General features: G+C 33.4%; 1 protein-coding gene and 1 non-coding gene across 2 annotated transcripts in view; one reads left to right on the top strand and one right to left on the bottom strand.

Annotated features, from left to right (window-relative positions):
- The first annotated feature begins 55 nt into the window (after positions 1–55).
- The window catches only part of LOC149962966 (protein kinase C-like), a 105,448-nt gene continuing 80,837 nt past the window's right edge, over positions 56–24,666 (top strand). Inside the window, exon 1 of the mRNA XM_090170409.1 lies at positions 56–569. Within this exon, the coding sequence (XP_090026535.1) occupies positions 373–569 (197 nt within the window). The 5' untranslated portion in view covers positions 56–372. The remainder of the gene's footprint in view (positions 570–24,666) is intronic.
- TRNAK-UUU (transfer RNA lysine (anticodon UUU)) lies at positions 3,919–3,991 on the bottom strand. The gene has a single exon. It is a non-coding gene; the product is annotated as a tRNA-Lys (tRNA).

The following is a 24,666-nucleotide window of genomic DNA, read 5'->3' as shown; positions in this document are numbered from 1 at the left end:
CGTCAAGCATTTTTTTAAAACACGCGTCAATTCGTCACCTATGTCTATTATTTTTGCCTGGCGTAGGCCTGAATTATTAATGTTTCGGTAGTAAACGAAGAGGATCCCTTCGCCTTCCCCTTTCGGGCCCCCATCCGCCGGATCGATGTCGGCCAATGATGAACCCGCATTGGCGGCGCGTGCGCCGTAGCCTTCTTCCTGTTTCCGAGCGAGAGGCGCTCTTCAAACGCGAAGCCGTGTGGCGTGTGTCAGTGCTGCGAAAGCTAGTTTCGGGGGAAGGTCGAGTCGCCCGGATCGACGACGACGGTGTTGTAACTTTTTGCGTCGGAGTTTTCGCCTCGGCTTCGAGTCCGCCGCATCCCCGGCTGAAACATGGCCGACGATCAGGGCCCGGAGTTTGATGAGACTAATCAACAAGCGACGGATGGTCAGTCGTATTGGGCAGTTCGTTACCGCGCTAGAAAAGGTGCTTTGAAGAAGAAGAATGTCTACGAAATCAAGGATCACAAGTTTATGCCTCGGTTCTTCAAGCAACCGACGTTTTGCAGCCATTGCAAGGACTTTATTTGGTGAGTGATGAGAGACTTTTTATCAGTAACGGGGCTACCCTCTTCTTTCCGATGCGCCGAGGCTTAACGATTTCGCCCGAGAATACGCCGAAGAACCTTCGATCTGGCCGCGCGACTCTTCATATTTCCTCGTTTATTTTTCTTCCAACGGGTTTTTGGGGGCAACGAGCTCAATTTTAACCCACTCTTAGGGAGCGAAAGTAGGTGAACTGGGCCGCGCGTCCAAGGTTATGTTTTTATAATCGTAAATTGGACGCGTTACTTAATATAAAAATTAAGTGGACATTCTCGTTTGAAAATATAACTGAAAAACGCTCGATACATTTTAAATCGTCCCAGCAATCGAAAATTTTAAGTTTTATTTAAACGTGAAATTTATGAAATATTTGACGCTACGCAAACCGCGGGCAATTTTTTGCGTTGCCCAACTTAAATAATAATAATTTCAACATTAAACCCATTATTCCCTATATTTTAAGCGTTTGTGTTAAGGAAATCTTGCGTCACAAGATCCGAGATTGATTGCATTTTAAAATAGTTTTTTTAGCTACCAGTAAAGTATTCTTTTTTATCGCTTGTAAAAGCCCAATACGTTATCGCCTTGAACTAAACTTCAGAATACTTAATTTTAAACGCTTTGTTAAAGTAATTATCCTTATTCTCACCATAACGATATTTTTTTTGATAACGCTTATGCTAATTCGGGCTTGGTTGGGGGGCGAGGGGGCTAGGAACCGTTTAGAACCAAAATCCCGTTGGTTATGAAGTAGATACACGTTTATGTAAACAATGATAGAGCTCTGCTAGGTCATTAAAAAGCAAAAAATTGTGTTTTTTTAAAAAGGCTTTTTTTAAATTTGTTGAAATTAAGCCTATGATCGTTGTTTCCCAATTTTGGTTTTGAAATAAGTCCTTTCACGGGAAATATATTTTTTTAACATGTTGGCTTTATTATTATTCACCGGGAATTTAAATATAAATTTAGTAAAGAGTTTTGACTTAAAATTAGTTTTTATAATTTAATATGTAACTTCCTTGTTTTTTTTAAATATCTAAATCTTATTTAATTTAAATTTTATTCTAAACATTTTGGGGAATTTAATTGTAATTTTATTATTGTTCTATGATTTATTAATATTATAGAATCTTTAACACTTTGGAAATACTTAAACGTTGTAATTCCAACATCGTGATAAAACATTTAAAGTATAACCTCAAGAAAATTAATTTAACTTTTGATAAAAATAAAAACTTGAAAATTGTCAGATTAATGAAATTAATTTAACTGTTTATAATCTTAAGGGCAATTGTTAGAAAAAAAACATGAAAGTATTTTGTTTTTAATGAATACGGTTTATGTAAAAGGTATGTTTGGCAACGTAATATTGATATTTATTACATTAAAGGGAATAACCTCGGGTGGAACACAGACGTTTGCAGCTCTGTCCGTTCTTGCCTTTGGCTTTAGAAATGTTTGGCGCCACTGTACAGGGAAATTAAAAAAAAATTAAGGTCTTCCATTAAGATTGTTTGCAGGTTATATTCCCTTTAAGCGCGTTTAAGGGGCCATCAACAAATTTATTATAAAATTCAAGATGGATTAATGGGGTATGTTACGTTATTTTTATAAGAAGAATCTTATTTTATAATAATATATTACGTTACTCGATCCAGGAAGTTAGGGTTTGGGTGTGTAGATTTTTCTCAGATTTCATTTTATTAAAATTATTTTATAATTTATTTAATACCGCTATTCAAATCGATAATTTTCAATTAATTTAAATCAACCAACCCTTATAACCACGAATTAACTTTGACAATATGAACTGGTATATTTCTGTTTTTAGTTATTTGTTAAAAATTTCCTCCCTCCATCTCTATGGTAACCCTGAATTAAGCGATATTTCCGGTCGGTAAGAATGGTAATCGTTATTATGGGATCGAAACAGCCGCTAGGTGGCATTCAAAACTTATCAAAATAGTTTGGCGTGAAGTCTTTTAATTATTATTAAGTAAATTAAAATTATTAATGCATACTTCTATAGTTCCATTAAATATTTTTTTATGTATAATTCTATAGTTTAGTAATGAAAATTAGTGTATAATTAAATAGTTCTATTAAAATTGTCTAATTCTATAGTTTTAGTAATTAAAATTAATATAAAGTTAATAAATAATAATTAAAATGGTTAATGTATAATTCTGTAGTTCTATTAATTAATATTAATGTTTATTCTATAGTGATATTAATTAATATTAATGTTTATTCTATAGTGATATTAATTAATATTAATGTTTATTCTATAGTGATATTAATTAATATTAATGTTTATTCTATAGTGATATTAATTAATATTAATGTTTATTCTATAGTGATATTAATTAATATTAATGTTTATTCTATAGTGATATTAATTAATATTAATGTTTATTCTATAGTGATATTAATTAATATTAATGTTTATTCTATAGTGATATTAATTAATATTAATGTTTATTCTATAGTGATATTAATTAATATTAATGTTTATTCTATAGTGATATTAATTAATATTAATGTTTATTCTATAGTGATATTAATTAATATTAATGTTTATTCTATAGTGATATTAATTAAAATTAATATTAATGTTTATTCTATAGTGATATTAATTAAAATTAATATTAATGTTTATTCTATAGTGATATTAATTAAAATTAATATTAATGTTTATTCTATAGTGATATTAATTAAAATTAATATTAATGTTTATTCTATAGTGATATTAATTAAAATTAATATTAATCTGTTTATTCTATAGTGATATTAATTAAAATTAATATTAATCTGTTTATTCTATAGTGATATTAATTAAAATTAATATTAATCTGTTTATTCTATAGTGATATTAATTAAAATTAATATTAATCTGTTTATTCTATAGTGATATTAATTAAAATTAATATTAATCTGTTTATTCTATAGTGGTATTAATTAAAATTAATATTAATCTGTTTATTCTATAGTGGTATTAATTAAAATTAATATTAATCTGTTTATTCTATAGTGGTATTAATTAAAATTAATATTAATCTGTTTATTCTATAGTGGTATTAATTAAAATTAATATTAATCTGTTTATTCTATAGTGATATTAATTAAAATTAATATTAATCTGTTTATTCTATAGTTTGATTAATCAAAATTAACGTTAATAATTAAAGTCTTAATAATAAAAATTAATGTGTAATTTATAGTTTTATTAATTAAAATGAATATATTAAATTTGGTATAATTCCTTAGCATATGGTTTTAGGAAGATAATTTAGCAAAGTAGTTAAATTAATTAAATAGCCCAAAAAAGCCATCCGCCCGAACAGGGACTCGAACCCTGGACCGTTAGGTTAAAAGCCTAACGCTCTACCGACTGAGCTATCCGGGCACGTAGATGATGCGCTATCTTCTCAGTTTAATGAGTGAACAGCTTCTTCTCCATTGAGAATCCAAACTTGGCGCCTTAGCAGTACGTAATTGACGGGTTAAGCCACCTCTCGAAAACGTCGACGTGGGAACTTGAAGGGATAAAGATTCCACGTAATGATACGTCTACACTTTTAATAAGTTTCCCCGTACACGTTTGGGTGGGGTGCCTTAACCTGTCTATTAGCTTACGAGATAAAAGAAAAGATGAAACTTGAACCTTCACAGCCCTGATTTTCTCACCAAATCGCGGATGTATGACCAGAAGTACATAATACCAGAGATAAGCATCCAACTCTCTGTACCTCTAATGATGTTTGCTCGAAACAATAACGAATTTCTTAAAACAGGACTTGGAAGAAAAAGTTTTCAACTTTTGATATGACGTTTTTCACCCCACATTGGTTTTTTCCGAAACATATTTTTAGGGATGCACCGATATATCGGCGTAGAGCTCTGCGTAACAGATAAATTAACTGACAAAATTTCGATTAATCGTAAATATTTTGGTTAACTGTTTATTTAACATTTAACATGCAAAAAATAATTTATATTTTCGGATAATTGTAGGTTATGGATAAAAATAAGTGGTTAATTTTTATCCAAACGCCGAACTCTATATCGGCCTATTTTTGTAATATCGGCTTAAGCGAAACCGATATTGGCCGATACCGATACTAGAAAAATATTTTCAGAATAACATTTTAAAATAAGAAAATTATCGATTAACTAATGATAATATTTAATTTAATATTTCAGAAGCTAGATCAATCCTTTTTAGACAGGGGGTTACGAGTGGAAACAAATAAAATAACAACAATTTTCGATTTTTGATAGAAAATATGTATCACGTAAAATGTAAATAAACATATTCGGATATGCTCTTGCAAACTTTTCTTAATGGAAAATTAGAATAAAATGGTATGATAGTGTACTGAACCGTCTTTTACAATGATTTTATCATATACACTACTGTTATGATAGATAACTTTGTTAATATCGGCCGATATTATTGCCTACGAATAGCCGATATATCGTTGCATCCCTACATATTTTGAGAAAACCACGGGAACCGTATAAGGAACGTGTTTCGAGCGAATAACATTAACCACATATACTTTTCTCTAAGAAATGTATATTATATGCGTTTCTGGCTGTAACAAAAACTGAATTGATATTAGCAGTGCTACCGAAGAAAAGTCTAACTCCCGCGATAACGTCAACGCGAAATCTCACCATCCCACTACATAAGACTTTTACAGTTTCCCGATTCCGTTTCGAATGTCGGCGAATCTAATCCCCGCCCCTTCCCGCGCGCGTAGTGACGTCGTTTTGTCTACCAGCTGGGCGTTCGTCCATCAATTTGCGTCATATAGAGACGAAGTTGAGGGGGGAGAGGCGCGCGCGCTCCAGAAAAACATTTTCCGCCCTCCCTTCTCTGTCATGCCGAAGCTAGCGCGCGCCAAGTTGTAGTGCGCGCGGCCACGTGCTGTTGATATTTAATAAGTATATGCCTGAGGGAGGGGGGGGGGTACAGGGGGCTGCCACTTGCGCATAACGTTCGCTTGTGTTCCAATCAAGAAATGCGTGTTTTGTTGGGGAGGGGGAGGGGTGTCTATTTTATTATCCCGGCTATATTAATGCAAAAATATGGTAAAGCGGATTTATGCAAAAAAAATAATAATTAGGGAAATCCTAGAGTGTTTTTGAAGTAAGTGTTTAATAGAGAAATACAAGATTGATTTGATAAAATCTATTTCGATGTAAATCAGGTTGTTTATTTGATTTACGAATATCATTGATTTTTAACCTTGGTGGTTAAACTGAGGAACAAATTTTTATTATTAATATTAAACAAATAAATAGTTCAATTTGGGTGTACTGTGAATTGTAAAGGCTACACTATTTTTGTTCATTTTAATAAATTCATTAAGGTATATTTATGAATACTGTTGCTTTCAATCGCACCTTCTTTTAAATTAAAGTTGAAAGGACACAATCCCAAAACCTACGAATGAACTTCCGGATCCGAAATTTAAAAGTTTTGGAAGTTACGACATTTTACCAGCGAGGACTGTCACCGTGTTCTGCGTAGTGTTATCCCTACTCAAGGTCCCGTTCGTGTTTGTGTGTTGGGGCCGAAAATTATTGGCCTTATTAATTGGGCCTACTCTTTTTCGTTCGTTATTCTCAAGAATTTTAAGTTGTTTCGCTGACTTTTGTTCCGTAAATGAAGCTCTGTAGATGGGGTTAAGTTCGCCGCTAGAGAACGTGTAGGGCAAACGCGTACTCTTATGGCGTAGCAACTGTTTTCCCTAAATGTACTCCCTAAGCGTTTCTAGTTAGGGGTTTAATTTGTCTCATTCAGAGTTGGCTAATTTAACAGGGTTCACACGGAACCTGGAAAAGTCGGGGATTCTGAAATTGGGGGAAAAGTCGGGGATTCTGAAATAGGGACAAGGCAGTTGGGGGAGGTAGAACGTCACTACGCTCTATCTCACACTCCTGAAAATCCACCCACTGGGGGAAAAGCGCGCGAAATTAGCACGATGTCGTGACGTTTCCCTCCCTCAAAATGGCGTCAAGTGCCTTGTCCCTATTGGGGGAAAAGTCGGGGATTCTGAAATTGGGGGAAAAGTCGGGGATTTAAATATTATCGTAAAAAGTCGGGGATAACTCTGGGATTTTATTAGTCAACAAACTTTGCATCGTAGATAAAAATTAGCTATTTTCTCTTGGGCGCTCATGTTTGTGATATTTAAAAACGTCCCACTTTGTATTTTACCTAAGAAAAATTACCAGTAATATTACCAAAAATGGTCAGTGATAACCTGGTTAAGTCTGGGATTTTAACTTAGAAAATTTCGTACGAATGCTGTTTAAAAAGAGTGATTTTTTCAAAAAATAATTTATTTAAATAACACCATGTACTTAAATGGAGGAATAAAAAATATAGCGAAAAATAATTTATTAAATTAAAAAAAATTAAGCAAACCAAAACATTAAATAGTAATTAAATTTAATTAAGACTTCATTTAATTCGAGGTTAGCTAACTGATATAAGTAAAATATCCGTTGATAATACCGGAAAAGAGATATTAGTTGTATAAAATTAAATTCAATACAATAAAGAAAATTTGATTTAAATAAAAAATTGATTGATTTTATTTTAAATTAAAACGTGGAGTTTGTAATTATTGTCGTCGATTTGTTGGTTGAAGTTATATTTAAATCAACACTAAAATCATGCTTCGAAATCTCAAAAATCGAAAATGTCAGTTTGCGCCTCAAATAGCTAATAATTTATCTCTGACATTTCCACGTTGATTTTTGTTTGTATTCTGAAATTTAAAAAAAAAACCTTTAAAAGGAAGCTGAAAAATCCTTCTCAAATTAACGGAAATTCTAAATTTATAAAATTTAAAGAAAATATTAATAATTCTAGTTAAAAAAATAGTCAAGAAATGCTATATAAATTCGTAAAATTTCTTAAATTTCTATTAAAATTCGAAGGTAAAAGAAAATATAATTACGCAAAAATGTACATTCAAATCCAGGGAAAAATCCCTTTACAAATCCCGTACTTTTTAATTTGTGACATTTTTCTTATTTACTTCCCCTACGCTTGTTGCATAATCTCCAAGAAAATATTTAATAAGACCCAAGTATATATTTATACGAAGGAGAATGAATTTCAAGACGATACTCGGGTGCCACGGTCTATAATTTTCTGTGCGTTTCCCGGGCGTTGTAGGGCGGATGAAATGGGGGAACCAATGAGATACTGGACTGATAAAATGATTTTTAAAGGGGCGGAGAGTATTGTTCGAGCGAGAGGGAAGTGTTGGGCATTTTCGTCAAATATCCGCTCAGCTCGATCAGCGCTCGCACTCGCATTTTTGAGCGGTAAAATCTGCGCTCCTCGATCTCCGCTCTTTTTTGAGCGGTAAAATCGGCGCTCCTCGATCTCCGCTCTTTTTTGAGCGGTAAAATCTGCGCTCCTCGATCTCCGCTCTTTTTTGAGCGGTAAAATCTGCGCTCCTCGATCTCCGCTCTTTTTTGAGCGGTAAAATCGGCGCTCCTCGATCTCCGCTCTTTTTTGAGCGGTAAAATCGGCGCTCCTCGATCTCCGCTCTTTTTTGAGCGGTAAAATCGGCGCTCCTCGATCTCCGCTCTTTTTTGAGCGGTAAAATCGGCGCTCCTCTGTTTTAGTTTCGCGCTCTTTTAAAAACATTTGGCCGCTCAATTTCACTCATAATAACAAAAGCGCTCGCAATGAGAGAAGGGGTGCCCATCACTGCGAGAGGGTGTTTGGTTGCGACGCTAAAAATCGTCTCTTTCTCCTGAAGTAGAAATAAGTACGGTATATTTAATAAGAGACAAGATCTAGTTGTAGGGAAACCCTTTTCTCCGGGACTTAGGTGAAAATCCCCTCGAACTCTGCAGAACGCAGCCTTGGTGTGCGAGCGCGCGCTCCTGTTTCCCCGCCGGAAGCCCGCTAAGTTAATTTCCAAGCCGGCTCAATCTTGTAAAAGTCTAAGCCTCGGTCGGCGGACTACCAAGGCCGGAAGAGATTACGGACATGCACACCCCGGCTCTCGGAGCTCGCGCGTCCTCCAGGTTAACACTCGTCTCTAAACACCGCACCATATTGCCAGGTTACTTTTTGCGTCCGAACCCGGCAGCCATGTACAGAAATGGACGCTCAGCCTTGATTAGCGATTTCTATAAGGCTTCGCGAAGCCGGACCCAGTTTTTAACCCTAATCGACGTTTGGCTGACTTCCCCCTTTCTTACGCTCTGACCCCTGGGTGAAGGGGGGGGGGGGGATGTTTGAGGCACGTGACTTAATTTTAACTATAGTCTGTTGCAATCTTAAGTTTCAAATTCTAGTACAAATGACGCTAAGATATTATAGCGTTTGTTCGTTTTAAGGTTATTTTTTTCCAGACCACCTACATCGAACAGGACTCGTAACGTCACGCTGAAATGATTCGTTACCTTACGACAAACTTTAATTTTTGGTGGCGCTATCATTTGGCCATTTATAAATAATTATTCATAATAATTCGCTAAACATTTTTTTACTAAATACTAATTTACGAAGCAACTTCAAAGCTTGTAAAAACTGACAACAGATGTCGCATCACTCTATCTTTGATACACTATGAGAAAACTTATATTAAGATGACTGGTCCCGTTGGAGGTAGGTGGTCTGAGTGAATAACTGCGCGTGTTACCTTAATCCAAATAAATATTATGAACTGAGTCATTAATTTTCAACAATTGGTAATAATTAGATAATAAATTAATTAATCAATCTATCGAAATGTTCTAAAATATCGTAATACCTAAGAAAATAAACGTTTTATTGATCTTGTCTCGATGATAAGTTATATAAGATCATGAATGTAAAAATAAGTTATCGAGAATTGAAAATTAGGTTTGTCCGCTCACCCAGGGATAGTAGATTTTAGAGGATCGTATAAAAAACAATTTTTTTAGCCCCCGTAAACCAATCACACTAAGGGAGTCGGCCAAGGTTATTTGAAAAAAAGTATCGCTAAGAGTGGACGATACTGTTCGAAAAACAAAATAAACACGAAGTACATTTTTACGCCAAAAGGTATTTTTTCACGTTTTTATAGATAAAATATGATATACTCATTTATCAGTTGATAGTTTTTATTGAATTAAACAAGACGTACGACGGTCAGAATACACACAATCCTCCTAATGTGTTAAGTTTGTTTGAGCTATTCACAGCAACCTGCAGCGCCGTTATCACAACCAAAATATATCCACGGTCACACATATATACATATTTACACTTATTTGTTACTTCGTCATACTTTGAAAGCATCGAAGACTCCTTCGATCAGTGTCACTCTTATTTTTTACTTCTGATCACACCTATTTGTTACTACTAGTCAGCCGTTGAGTGTCACACTTATTTCTTCTGGTTAATAATAATAATAATAATAATAATAATAATAATAATATTAATAATCAGCTAGGCTAATACCCAAGGCACCACCTTAGGCAAAGACTAATTCGATCAGTTTCATACTTATTTGTTACTTCTGATCACACTTATTACTTCTGGTCATACGCCGAAGACTAGGTCAATCAGTGTCATACTTAATTGTTACTTCTGGTCATACGTTGAAAGCGCGGCGCACTCGGAACGGCCTTGAAAAACGCCAGAAGGAAACTGGCGCGTAGACCTCTAAAAACACGCGGATTTACAATGTTGGAAATTGCGGGGCTCCGTATACGCTGCCCAAAAAACCTTACTTATAATTAAAATTAAGGAACGAAATAGCAATTCTAGGATATATGGAAACCACAGCTATTCAAAAATATAACTTTCATGAAAATCGGACTTAATTTAAGGAACGTTATGTAGACTTTTAGCCGGAAATATAAAACCACGGACATTGGGGTCCCGTAAATAACCCCGAAAACTATACTTAAATTTCACATTTACTTATATAACCGAAGTTGTAGTTCCACTGAATCCTAACCTATCCAATAATATTTTTTTTAACGTTACCGGACTTAATTTTAATGAAAATATCTACCACATAAAGCCAAACTACCGAAAACGGTAAATTGGGCAAATGCCCAACTTCTTGGGCTTCGATTTCAAAACTTTATGAAAGGCTATCAATGGCGATGCATGTACATTCGAACGAGATATCATTGACTCTTCTAGCCCTAACCGTTGAAGAGGTATGCGCGACACGGCGCCATCGGCATCGGCATCGGCATCGGCTACACTGTACGTGAGACTAATACACACAAATTCTTAGGATTGTGTGTAAAAACCGACATTTAAAATTACTAAAATATAAAGCACAAAAAATTACGTAACAATATCAACCGCATTAGATTGCCATTTTGAACTTTTAAGATCACGTGGTACAAACGACCTTGCAAGACTCCCTCGGAGTCTCTCGAGCTGTTGATACGCGGGGAGAAATAAAATGCACTGTGGAAGGATATCGAAAACCTGTCCTCTTAATTTACCGCCCATGGCTCACCGGACTATATATTTTGGGCTTGCCCAACTTATTAATTTTCTTGTTGAAGGTGGTCGTTGTTGAAATTTATGCCGGAGGTATGTGAAATTTTCTAATTTGCGAATTTTCCTAAAATTGTACAATTTTTTGATGGATGTGAAATTGAATTGTAGGATTTTTGTTCGGAGGAGGGGTCTAATTTGGTGAGGTTTTAATCTCAGTGTTGGCATAGAACCAGCCATACCGTATATAGCCACCTGGTTAAAACCAGTTATAGCCACTCGAAAAAATCCAGATTTTTTTTGGCTTTTTTTAAAAAAAATTGCAATATGAATATTTAGTAAAATAATAGTTTTTATTTAGAAATTTTGTTTATTTTTTGTTTCATATTTAGAAACCGGTTTACTTTTACCAGTTTTTCGGCCTTTCGTAACCAATAAGTTAACGTAATTCAGTCCAAACTAGTCCATATGTTGAAAATATTCTTTCTTGTCCAGCTGCCACGCTTCTATCGGCGCATCATAAACAAAAAATAGGGGGAATTTCCCGAGGAAATCAAAGAATTAAGTTATTTTATATAGCTATTTCGCTTTATTTGTTTAGTTTCTTATTTACGACAATAACTGCAGACAATTTTTACTTACATAAGTAAAAGGTACTGTTTATATATTAGCCGGTTATAACCAAAAAAACGGTTATAACCGATTAAAACCACTGGTCTGGATTTTTTTTTTTAAAAACCCGTTTTTTTTCCAACCCTGGGTTTTATGAATTGATGATGTAATCAGGATATAAAATAAGATCCGCGTATAATCTCTTGAATTATCCGCAGGTTCATTTCATTCATATAAACTCGTGTGTCAAGTGTTAAAGTCGTCGCCGGCGTCGCGATGATAAAGCTCGAGATAAACGTAGGCCTGGCTTATTTTTGTCCGGAAATTTGTCAATTGCGCCAAAGATTTACGATTGAGACATGCCGCGTGCTTTTATCGGGATATTTCTTGGTTGATTTATTCCAGGGCCGTTTGGCTGGCTGAGTTACATCCCGCAGTCGTAAAAAGTACAATAGCTTCGCTATAAAAACTTGGCGAAGGAACAACGTAATGGAAACATTTTATGGAAATTTCTATGAAGCCTAATTTTTTCATTCTCTTAACAAGGTTAATTATACACCGTTTGAAGCGCGCAGAAAAAAATTCATTTGGAATTTTTGGCCGAAATTATGGGTTATCTTATACCATTCGCAGTCATGTCTGTCCCACGAAACTAAACTTTTTAAGATATTGAAATATTTCAAATTTTTTTAGTTAGATTTTGCTTTGCGATTTACCGTAATATTTAGGTTTAAACCGGTCGGCACTTTTTTGATTTTTTTTCAATAACAATCAAATAAATCGATTTTTTTTATTTAAATCGGATTTTTTTATTTTGTTGATTTTTTTATACAATTAATGGCTCTTTTTCGTGAGTAATTAACAGCTATTTTTTCTTTTGAGTTAGCTAAGCTTGAATTAAATGAAATCTTAATTGAATTTAATTACTAAATATTTTAGTCAAGATTTTCTATCGGTTTTTTTGCCTTTATTGATTTTTATACAATTAACAACGCTTTTTCCTGTATAATTAACGGATATTTTACTTTTATGAGTTAGCTAATCTTGAATTAAATAAATCTCAATTGAATTTAATTACTATTTAACATCTTAGTTTGCCCAGATTTCGTTTTAATTTTTTAAGGAACTATTCTTTCATTTTTTATTCTTACATTAAAATACATAATGATTTAAATCTTGATTTCAATCATGATTTCAATCGAATTGATTTAATCAAACAAACCCTGGTTTTAAAGACTTGCTTGGTTTTTCGCCAATCGCCAAAAGTGTTTTAAATTGGCGTAAACAATAAATTTCCTCATTTTTGGAATATTTAGTATTTGTAAAGATTCTATTGTCTATTTGAATTGAAATTGTTAATATTTTTATATGAACATTCTATTCAAAAATGAGGAAAATCTAAAAACTAACAATCTTCTATTCGAACTATCGTATTTGAAATAACGCTTAGACTATGTTTTTTCTAAAACTTATTGTTCTCGTATTTTAAAATTTATACTACGCTTCTAAAAGAACGTCAATAATTAATGCATATGCGTAAATCTACGTTAAATATTTTCTACCAAGCCCAATAAAAGACCCATTTTACATATTCGCAATTTAAACAGAAACGGTGTTACTATATTTCTGCGCGCAACATAACTAACCAATATTAAAAATAACTACTTTAGTTCCAATACCAAGTAAATAGACTTACGCGTATTTTCTGCTATTTGGCATTGGAACTTTCATTTACATATTTTAAAATAGTGCCAGCATTGTTTGAAAATAGTTTTTTAAAAATTTTTGGGTAAAACTATTTTTCTTATCAATAAATTTGATAAAAACATTTAGATATCATAATTTAAAAATTTTCACTTTCATGGTTGACATGTTTCGAAAAACCCCGAAAAATAAATTCTATTTTAAGTCTAGTTATCCGGTTTTGGAAGTGAAGTGCAGAGCTTCCACCAAGTCCCTAAAATACCTAAAAGCCCCTTCAGTACATATTACTATTGGTTTATAGTAAAAATTAGAGGTTTGTTTCAGATATTTGTAATAAAGGACCGCCATGTAGTTTCTATGGTAGAAATGTTATATATGTACATATTTGCTCAATACATATTACTATGTGTTTACAGTAAAAAATGAAAACGTTTTAAGGTAGTTAAAATACAGGTAGTTCCTGTAGTTATTGTGGTCGAAGTTGAATTGCTACCAAACACTAATATTCTAATAATCCGTAAAAATGCATTATTTGTTGTAAATCAACTAATATGAAGAAAAGATTTTTAGTGACCTCTCGTAAAAGCACCAATGGAGTCATATTTTTAATTACCCATCAAATTAAAACAAATTAATGTTTATACATTTAAATGCAAATTCATCGCGTTAGTGTTTGTGGTTTGAACTAAGTTTAATACGTGTCTGGATTCCGAGCCAAGGAGTTGCATTACTATGTTGTGCGCGTGTTTATGTCTCTTGCTTTGGGCTCTAGTTCTGGTGGAGCTTATTGGTATATTTTTAACAATTGTGTTGAATATTTTTCACAATTAAAGTACCTTATTGGTTAAAAATTAATTACGGAAATGTTTAGTGTACATAAACTTTTTTTAAAAAAAGGTAGTAAGAACAAATCAAATATATAATATTTCCTGGCTATATTCACGCAGTTTTTAAATGTAAATTCCGTAAAATTTACAGGCGTGTTAGAAATTTTAATTATTTCAGTTGTATTCAATACAATGATTCTGGTTGAAAATTTTACTATGAGCTATTTGTATAAATTACAGGAATCTCAAGTAAAAGATATTAACGAAACTTTCTGTAAAAAATATAGAACATTCCTGGCTACTGTGCGTCCAGGAGTTCCATGTAATTTCTACCCAATATTTTTCTCTCAGTGTAGTTAATTTCGGGGTCCCTAAACCACCTTAAAATAGGGTGATTTAGGGACCAAATTCCATATCTAGTAAATTTTTTGAAAAGTACCAATGGCTTATATTATTGAACCAGAATTGTATCGATTCACGTTTATAGCTATAATTTACTACATTAGGTGGCGCCACTAGCTCGGCTAAATTGAAATATTCGGTAAAATGCATTGAGACTCCCTGTCGTAAAGGTGAGCTGTATAATTTTGAGTAAAGTTAGATCATTTTTGTGTAAAAATATTTTAACAAATTAAAAGTAAGTCAGTTTTAGAAATGTCCTATTTTAAGCAATTTTTGTAAAAATTAAAGTTTAAATAAAGATCTAATTTGTTATTAAAAGGGTCGCTATTTGGTTCTTGCCTTTCAAAATTTGGTTCCTATTTCACCCTATTTCTAGCCTGAAAAATTTCCGATTTTTTTCAGATTTCGGTGGGAGGCCTGGAAGCAGCAAAATATTATCTTTAAGGTTAATTTATTTTTATTTCGTCAAATTATAAGATAGTCTTCGAAGGAGGAAGACATTCCGACTGCAATGGCGTGTTTTCCCAACGTCTACCGGTAGGGGGGCTTCTTACCCTGACCTCTGGCCCCTTGCCACCCGCCCGGATCCAATTAGTCTAAGATCAACTCGCGTAACTCGTTCCGGACTTTGAAATAAGAGGTTACAGCCTTGGTTTGTTGCTTTGTGAAGTGGCACGGACTTGTTAAATTACTAGTGGCTAGAAGCTTTCTTGGAAGTCGCCACTGTCGTACGAACCAGTCCTATAGATCGATTTACAATTTATAAGGCAAAGACGACTTTAAAGGGGTAAAATTCATCCGAGGTAACGTGGTGATAGCGTTATTTGTTAGTAGATGGCGCTCTGTAAGCAACATGACGTCATAATTTTGATTTTCAACGATTGTTTGAAAGTTTTCAGTTTTAGTGGAGAGCGGTTTTGTCGACATTTAAAATACAAAATTCTCTTCCCTGATTGGATAGTTAAAAATCGTATTATAGTTCTATCTATGGCGAAGAGTGTTAACTACGGTTAAAATTAATTGTTAATTTGAATTACAAAAATTATATATATAATAAAGTACTATAATTTAGTAATTAATAACATTTTAAAAACGTTTATTTTTCATAAACTTTATAGTGTCGCCATCTACCTCAAACATTATTAAATAGGAAGGTACCTCGGGTGGATTTCGCCCCTTTTTGAATATTTCCCTGTAGGCAATATGTGAATGCGTCAATAGTTGGCCGCCATTGGTAACTAGTGACTTCTATGATATATCGTTATCATTTTCTCGTGTAAATACCAAAATATTTTATCGCTTAAAATTTGTGTCAAAATGTATATATCCAAGTTTATTTTTTTGTTATTTATGAATATTTTAGTGTTGTTAATTTTCCCTAAAAAAAAAACCCCCATAAAGTAAAAATGAAAAATTTAAACAAATTACTTTTTAAGGGTTCTTAATGTTTTTAACTTTTAATCGATATAAAATGTCTAATAACCGTAAACATACTAAAAAACATTTATAGTGTTACATTGTTAATCAGTTTAAAGCTAGTCTAGAGGTTTAGTTTTGCTTTTAGATTCGAAATAATGAGGCGAAAATGCCGCTATAATAAATTTCCCAACAATATATTGGACTAATCATGAAATGAAAACTTTTGTTCGGAAAAATACCGAAAATATTCTGGAAAAAAGGACTCGGTCATTTTCCAAGTAAATCAATTAAACAATTTTACCCAAATTTAATGGAACGAAATTAGCAAAAAATAACTCAGTTAAATTATACAAATCATAAATTAATTAACCATGCGGTTATTAGTTTCGCAAACAATGTTAGTTTCACATCTTTTAAATTTTTATCAATTTGGTTATAGTTATAGAGAAAATATTTTAAAGCTTAAACATTGAATTGTTAAAAGGAATATAAAATAAAAAACTTTTCCGGAGCTAAAATTCTGCCCCCTTTTAAAAAAACCTGAAATGACGTCCCTGTATTAAGTTATGATTTTTCGTAAAAAAATTTGTTAATTCAAAAACAATTACGACTGCGATGAATAACTGCTTAACATCTCTGTATGACCGCCGCGTTATATTCTGTTTTCTAGTTGAATATTTTAACGCTGGAGGCGCTTCACTATCAATTATTTTATCTGACATGTTTGCCAATAAATGCGGGTCGAAAACATTTTAAATCCAATAGGATTTGTAGCAAGAACGCTTAAAAGTAACTAAGAACTATGAAAATATGAATTGCTGGTTCCATGAAGCTACACTTTTTTTAAAATATTCAATTATAACATTAATTTTTGAATCAAAGCTAGGGGAACCACTTGCATTTTCCAGATGGCGCTACGGACAGTTTTAGGGCTTTTACATTCTGAGAAGTAGAGGATCATGCATGAACCAAGAATCTAAGGGGACTCGCTGTTCAGGCTTTAAAAAGCACCCGTCCAAACTGGGAATAGGAAAATCACGGATAATTTTTGTTCCATGTGGAAACACCTCGATTTCGGACGTAGTTTGTTAAATTATTAGGCTTATTAAGTCTTAGACATTTTTTTAAATTGGTTCTTTAATGGTTTAAATAATGGTAATTAACCATTAGGTTAAGTAAAAATAACCAGTAAGCGGCATATGGCTGAGGTTTTTTTTTATCAAATTCATTGGAATCAATTTCATTTCTAAATTTTTAATTTAATGAACTTAGCCTAACCTGATTTTGGTACAATTTTACCTAATGGTATCCGCTAAACTACTGATGTTATTATAGTTATTTAGGTAATAAATGTTATTTAGGTATCAAAAGATAGAAAACTTAGTTACCTTTTGAATAAGCCACCGCTTTTGAGAATATTTCAGAAATTTGTTCTTATTTGGTTTTCTAGCACTCGAGCGAAGTGAGTGCGCGGCGCCGTCAGGTGCCAAAGCTTAGTTTACTACATGTGTTATTTCCTTGGATTCAGTTATGAGTGCGGATATACCTGCTAAGAATTTGCCTCAACCTTTTTATTTTTCGTCATAAGTCCTTCGTTATCCAAAAAGTATTAAAATCTAGGAGTAGTTTAGCGGATACCATTTAGTAAAATCCTACCCTGATTTTCGCAAACCTACTATTGTCTAAGTCCAGACTAAAATTATCGTAGTTATAGTACAGAATTCTTGAGGCGCTTGAAAGCGGCTGATGTACCTCAGTAAGCCTTCCGATTTAGACCACGCCTACCGTGTCAAAAAATTGGAACAGCGAGTCCCCTTAGGTTTTTGGTCCATGGATCATGGCAGCAGGGGATAATGGTATCGTACATTGTTCTTAGTTACTGTTATGGGTAGTTGATCCTAGCATATGTAGCAATCATTCGTAAGTATGCCATAAAAAATATGATGTAATTTACGTCTTTTCCAATTGCCTGACGAAAAATTCGTCATCAACTTTATTGAAGTGAAACTAGTTTGTACTTTGTAGAGCTGATTTTGGAAACGCGCAGAATTCCAAGCATCATTTTCCGCGGAACCCTTCACTATCAGAAACCCTCCGCGGAAACCCTGAAATAACATCCCGGTGGTCGACAGGGTTTAGTTAAAATTGAATTAATTCATCATACATATATATATAAATTAGTTCTTTAAAAATTAAAACATTTGTTTAGGTCAAATTATTATACAAAATTATATAAAACTTCGGAATTTTAATTATAATAAAAAATTAATAAAAATACGATTTAAATAAAAAAAATAAAAAAAACTGCCAACCCTGGTGGTCGGTGGGCAAAACCCCGAGCGTTTGCAAAACGCCTCAAATTTTAAATGTTTTTTTTTACTTATAAAAATAAATTGTTTATAATAATTTATATTCCTAATTTATTTATGAAAAAAATATGATTATTTATATTCCTAATTTATTTATGAAAAAGAAATGATTATTTATATTCCTAATTTATGAAAAATGGTTTTATAATATTTATAATTTATTTATGAAAAATTATTATTTATAATATTTATAATTTATTTATGAAAAATGATTATTTATAATATTTATAATTTATATATGAAAAATGATTATTTATAATATTTATAATTTATATATGAAAAATGATTATTTATAATATTTATAATTTATATATGAAAAATGATTATTTATAATTTATATATGAAAAATGATTATTTATAATTTATATATGAAAAATGATTATTTATAATTTATATATGAAAAATGATTATTTATAATTTATATATGAAAAATGATTATTTATAATTTATTACATATTTACGAAAAATGATGATTTATAATTATAATTTATGAAAAATGATTATAATATTTACAATGATTTCTATAGTAATTTTTAGACCAAACTGCAGAGTAATCAATTTATTAATCAGAACACAAATATAAAGCAGAATAGGCTAGATTATTAATTTGGGTTTTTAACCCCTGGAGCCATCTCACTGTACGAAGGTTGAAAAACACTGGTTTAACTTGTGCTTCTAAATCACGATTTCGTTTCCATAGTAACCTTTTTAATAAATACATTTTATGTAAAAAATTTCAATTATGTTCCGCGTGAAACAAGTTTCATTGGAATGTTTCCTTTTCGAAATGTTATACCGAGGCATACTTCTAACAATTGTAAGTGATTGTTATAGACTTCTGGTAAGTGATATACAGTGTAAATTCGGTGGTCGAGGAATGCGGAATTCGTGTAAATTCCTGCTCGCTCATCGCGTGTGTGAGATGAATTAAACGGTCGTAGAGTGTGCGCGTCGAACCAAAATAATTGCTCTAAATAAACGTACAAGGACTTTTTTCTGGAAGGGCTTATTCGCACTGTAACAACCATTATTTCCATCTGTCTTCAACGTAACGCTCTTGGGCTATTACTTTCTTATGCCGCGAAGGAGTGATCAAAGCTAGCCGAAACATTAAAATGTCTAATGATAACAAATGTCTTTTGTAAATAAAATTTAACAACAGTACAGTTGTTTCAAGAATAAGCTCTCAAAATGTTACAAGTAATTGTTTACTACTCCGATAAAGCCGTTGGCTGTGAAGTGTAGGTATCGTCAATCAAAAATCAGGGTTGCCAAAGAACGTGAAAAAAGTTGTGCAATTTTGGGAATTGGTTTTTGAAAGTGGGCAATTTTGGGAGTTGGTTTTGGAAAGTTGGGCAATTTTGGGAATTGGTTTACGAAAAAAGTTTGGCAATTTTGGGAATGGGTTTACGAAAGAAGTTTGGCGATTTTGGGAATAGTTAATTTTATAAAATGTCTTTTCGCTTGCCCAACTTGTTGAAATGTTGCCCTGGAATAGTTCAGCCAATGCCTAAGAATGAGTTCATATACTCTTTAGTGGGAGAGAAAACGGATCCACAGCTGAAGCGGGGAGGCAACATTTCAACAAGGTGGCCAAGGTTATTTTATAAAAAGAACTATTGGTTTACGAAAAAAGTTTTTCAATATTGGGAATGGGTTTACGAAATAAGTTTGGCAATTTTGGGAATTGGTTTACGAAGAAAGTTAGGCAATTTTGGGAATTGGTTTACGAAGAAAGTTGGGCAATATTGGGAATGGGTTTACGAAGAAAGTTGGGCAATTTTTGGGAATTGGCTTACGAAAAAAGTTATGCAATTTTGGGAATTGGTTTTAGAAGTCTGAATCTAATGTCATAGCGAGTGTTATAGTTGCTGTTAAACATTTTAATATACATCCAGGCTGCCCTATATGTGAACAGACAAATGAAATTTATATGGAAATTATATCTGAAATTCGTGTATATTCTTTTTTGACCATGGCTAAAACAATACTAATTAAAGAATTTAAACAAAGTTCTGCTACTTCATGGTATAATTTTATTTACAAGTTTAAAAATACTCGGGACGTTTCGATTAGACGCGGCTGAAGGACCTCGGTCCGAAACGTCCCGAGTATTTTTAAACTTGTAAATAAAATTACGCTCGTATACCATGAAGTAGCAGAACTTCGTTTAAATTCTTTAATTAGTATATCTGAAGTTCTTCACCAATTATTGCATGGCGTCCGTCAATAAAACCAAATATTATCAATAGTTAGTAGATCGAGAATTTTTCTTATTTTTAAAAGTTTTTCATGAAAGTATTCTTATAATACCGGTATCCGCCAATATCGGCCGATACCGGTATTAGAAAAATAGGCTGATATATCGTTTACCATAGGGATAGTTGAACAGAATTCTTGAGGCACTTAAAAGCGCGGCTTGTGTACCTCAGTAAGCCTTCAAATTTAAGCCACGCCGTGTCAAAATATCGGGAACAGCGAGTCCCTTTAGATTCTTGGTCCATGGCGGGAGTAAGGAAAGTTAATTTCTAACGTAACACTTGGGTCCTTTCTTAATTTGAAGTGTCGACATTCGTAATTGACGTTGACGATTGCAGTAACGCGTGGTACGGGCCGATTGAAAGCTTAAAGGCGAAATTGGAAACACCCAATCCGGTCGTACATCAAAAGCCACTATAATAGAAGTCTCCAAGTTCTATACACGATTTATAAGTTTTAAGCTCTCCTCAAATTGTCTCTGCTTAGTCGTAATTCCTTAATCCGCCGCCAATGTCGCCAATGTCGCTGATAACGAGTAGAGGGGTCCGTATGTTTGTCGGCGATCTTTGGGCGTTGAAATTCGCTTCCACTCTTATCTCAAACTTCGCAGCGTCTCTTTGTTGGTGAGACGCGTAACACGTAACTGTCAGCGTTGGCTGTAATGATGTAGACTGCGGCTTAGCGACTACTAGTTCCAGACGTCTACTTAGTTTATCAACTCAACTACTGGATTTCGGATGGAGGAGGGCGTGTTTGGATTGCGTGATTGGGTTTTGGGGAAAGTTGACGTTTCGGGACAAATCGGGGCTGTTGTTGTTATTAGTTAGTTCACGCTATTGGCTAGTGTACTGACATGGCTTCCGTGTTGCGCGAAAGCTGAAACTGTACCATCAATTGGGGGGACACCTATTCATGCGGGGACATAGAAATTTATGGGGGAGAGATAACCAGGGTTACCACAGGTCGGGGATAAATTTGAAATCAGGGAAAAGTTGATTTGGAAATAGGCTAAAAAGTCGGAATTTTAGGAATTTGTGAAGATTTTTATCATGAAATATTTTTCAAGGTAATTTTAATAAAATTTTGGGAAATATTTTTATTGTTTAGTTCCTTTAAAGTTCTGGTAATTTTTTTAAATGATGCAATAAATTATTTTATAATTTATTTTATTATTTATAACCTTTTTACTAAAATATAAGTAGGAAGCCAATTTATAAACTACTGATAAAAATAGTTAAAAATGGTCTAATTTTGGTTAAGGAAAACGCAGGAAAATGGAATTGGAAATATTGTGGCAACACTATCAATCATACGGTTCAGGATTGTTCACGGCGCGGTGAGCGAGATCACTCGATCGACGCGTTAGCCTGCTCAATTTTAAGCGCTATCGTTCCTATAATTTCCTCTAGTTACCTAAAAAATACTCCTATAATTTCCTATAAAACAACTATAAATGTCCTATTTTCCTTTAAAAATTGGAGAAAGTCCTGTGGTCACCCTGTTAAATTATACGCATGGCTTTCGGTAGGTGCCTAAAATACATACAAAGCCCCTATTTCTATATATTTAGAGAGAATAACTTAATGTTGACTATTCTTGGACAACATGATCTAATTTACCCTGGTTTCAGGGTTTTGTTTCGGGGGGTACTCCAATAAATAATAAATAGGTAGGCTAATACCCAAGGCACCACCTTAGGCCTAAGTCATCCAACGACTTTTAAAGCCATTAATCCAGGTGGCCGGGTTACAATGCGTAGGAGGGTGGTGACAAGACCCGCATGCCACCAACCATTACCATTGAAAAAAAGTAAAAATTCAAAGGTGTACGTACGACGTGCCACAAGCAATAATGTGTGCCTGGTTCATACCAGCTGGATTTGCTGTTGTAAACTATTTTTGTGAAAACTAAGTGAAATTTCTAGGGCGTTTTGGGAGCTAACAAGGAGAGTACCTGAGGTGTTTATTGCCGATTTTGTTCAAAGTCGGGCGTAATGTAGACTTATATGAAATATGAAATTTCCCAAAAGGAGACGTTGCGCTACCCATTCGATTTGCCATGGCAACCGAAAATGTTTTTGATCACTTAAAACACTAAAATCTCCATTTAAAAAAAGCATGGGATTTTCTCGGTTTCACAGGGTCCTAGCAACGAAAATTTTAAAAAAATTTGAAAATCACGAAATGTGTAATTTGGACCACATTTAGGTAAATTTCATCAAGTTTGGGTAAATTGAAACATTTTTAGGGTAAATTTGTATCAAATTTTGGGTAAAATAAGGAAAAAATCTTATTTTGGTTGTAAGTGGTCAAAAACATTTTCGGTTGCCATGGCAAATCGAATGGGTAGTGCAACGTCTCCTTTTGGGAAATTTCAAATCTCATATAGGTCTACATTACTCCCGATTTAGAACTAAATCGGCAATAAACACCTCGGGTACTCTCCTTGTAAGTACGATATACATCATCAATATTTTGGTGTCAAAGGTTTGGTACGTTTCGAGGTGTTTTGAAACATCGGTTTATTTTGTTAGAATTGAAGCCCTGTTAGGGTCTTTGGCAGAGGTTAGGGTGACCAACTTGGTTATGTCTCTTGCGATATATTAATATATCAGAGTGGTCGGTCACTTTGTTACAGGGTGTTCTAATAATCGTGATAAAACTTTAATCATGTTTTAATAGTTTTTAATCTTTGTACAGCCAAAAGTACAGATTTAATTTTAGTCTAATCATGATTTAATCATACGAGGGTGTCCTAATAATCATGATTAATCTTCGTATAGCCAAAGCTACAGATTTAATTTTAATCTAATCATGATTTAATCATACGAGTTTCCTAATAATCATGATTAAAAATTTAATCATGTTTTAATCATTTTTAATCTTTGTACAGCCAAAGCTACATATTTAATTTCAAGCTAATCATGATTTAATCATACGAGGGTGTCCTAATAATCATTGGACTGAGCTGTCCCTTGAATATATCCAAAGATCTGTTAGTAAAGCCTCTTTTTCGTTCAAGCTGAACGTTTCCTCTAGTGCTTATAATAATTTTGATAATTATAATATTAATATTTAACGAGATATAAGGTCCTAACTGAAGCGTAGTTGGGGCGCTTGCCCAGCTTGTTTAGCTCCGGGGGTCCGAATTAAAACGTATTAACTTTATTTCTTTTAAATTTAAAATTGTCAAAATTATTTTAGTTACTAAACAAGAGGCTGTTCTACACTTAAAAATTAATTTTATAAGTTAAAATACAAAATTAAGAGTTCAGCTTAAAATAGCGCGAAAGTAGACAACGGCCCCTTTTAGAAATTTTATCCTGAACCGCTTTCAAGTTAGCTTGACGAAACTCCTTAAACGCCCAGTGGAAGCCTAGATACTTAAGAACGAGATTCTTCGAACGAAACCAGACAATTTCCTAAGCCTAGCTAATCTGATATACCAAACCATCAGTAAATAATAATTTTCTCTAAGTATGGCATAATTTCTAGTCTTCACGTGTAAAGTGGGAAGGAATTGGAATTGGGTTCAATAGGGACTTGGCAGCATGACGTAGATAATACGTCACCCGTGCTTTTTCGAATTAAAAAATAAATAAATTACAGTCGAAGGTGTGGCGTGACGTCATACTGCAAAGTCCCTATAACCGTGTTAATATACATGATATAGCCTGTGACGCAAACAGGGTCACCAAGAGCAGGCCCGGGCCCCGGGATAATTACACTCGCACTCCAATAGACCCGTGTAACGCACCGATTTGGTTTAAACTCGGTGGTTTTGTAGACCTTCATGTAACTTGAAACATCCTAAAGGGAAATGTCTCCATAGGCAACCGTTTTGCCATGGCAACCAAAAATGTTTTTGACAATACAAAATGGAAATTTTCCCATTGAATATAACATGGAAATCTGACCAAATGTAAGGGTACCCCTGTAAAGATTTTAATCAACTTCGAACATTTTTAATAATTTTTTATTTATGTTTTCTATTTTTAGCATTTTCCAAAATTTAAATT

The sequence above is a fragment of the Leiobunum rupestre genome, chromosome 1 (assembly GCF_980474605.1).
Source record: "Leiobunum rupestre chromosome 1, qqLeiRupe1.1.hap1, whole genome shotgun sequence".
NCBI classification, from domain to species: domain Eukaryota; kingdom Metazoa; phylum Arthropoda; class Arachnida; order Opiliones; family Sclerosomatidae; genus Leiobunum; species Leiobunum rupestre.
The sequence above is the reverse complement of the archived record's forward strand: the minus strand, read 5'-3'. Positions and strand labels throughout refer to the sequence as shown.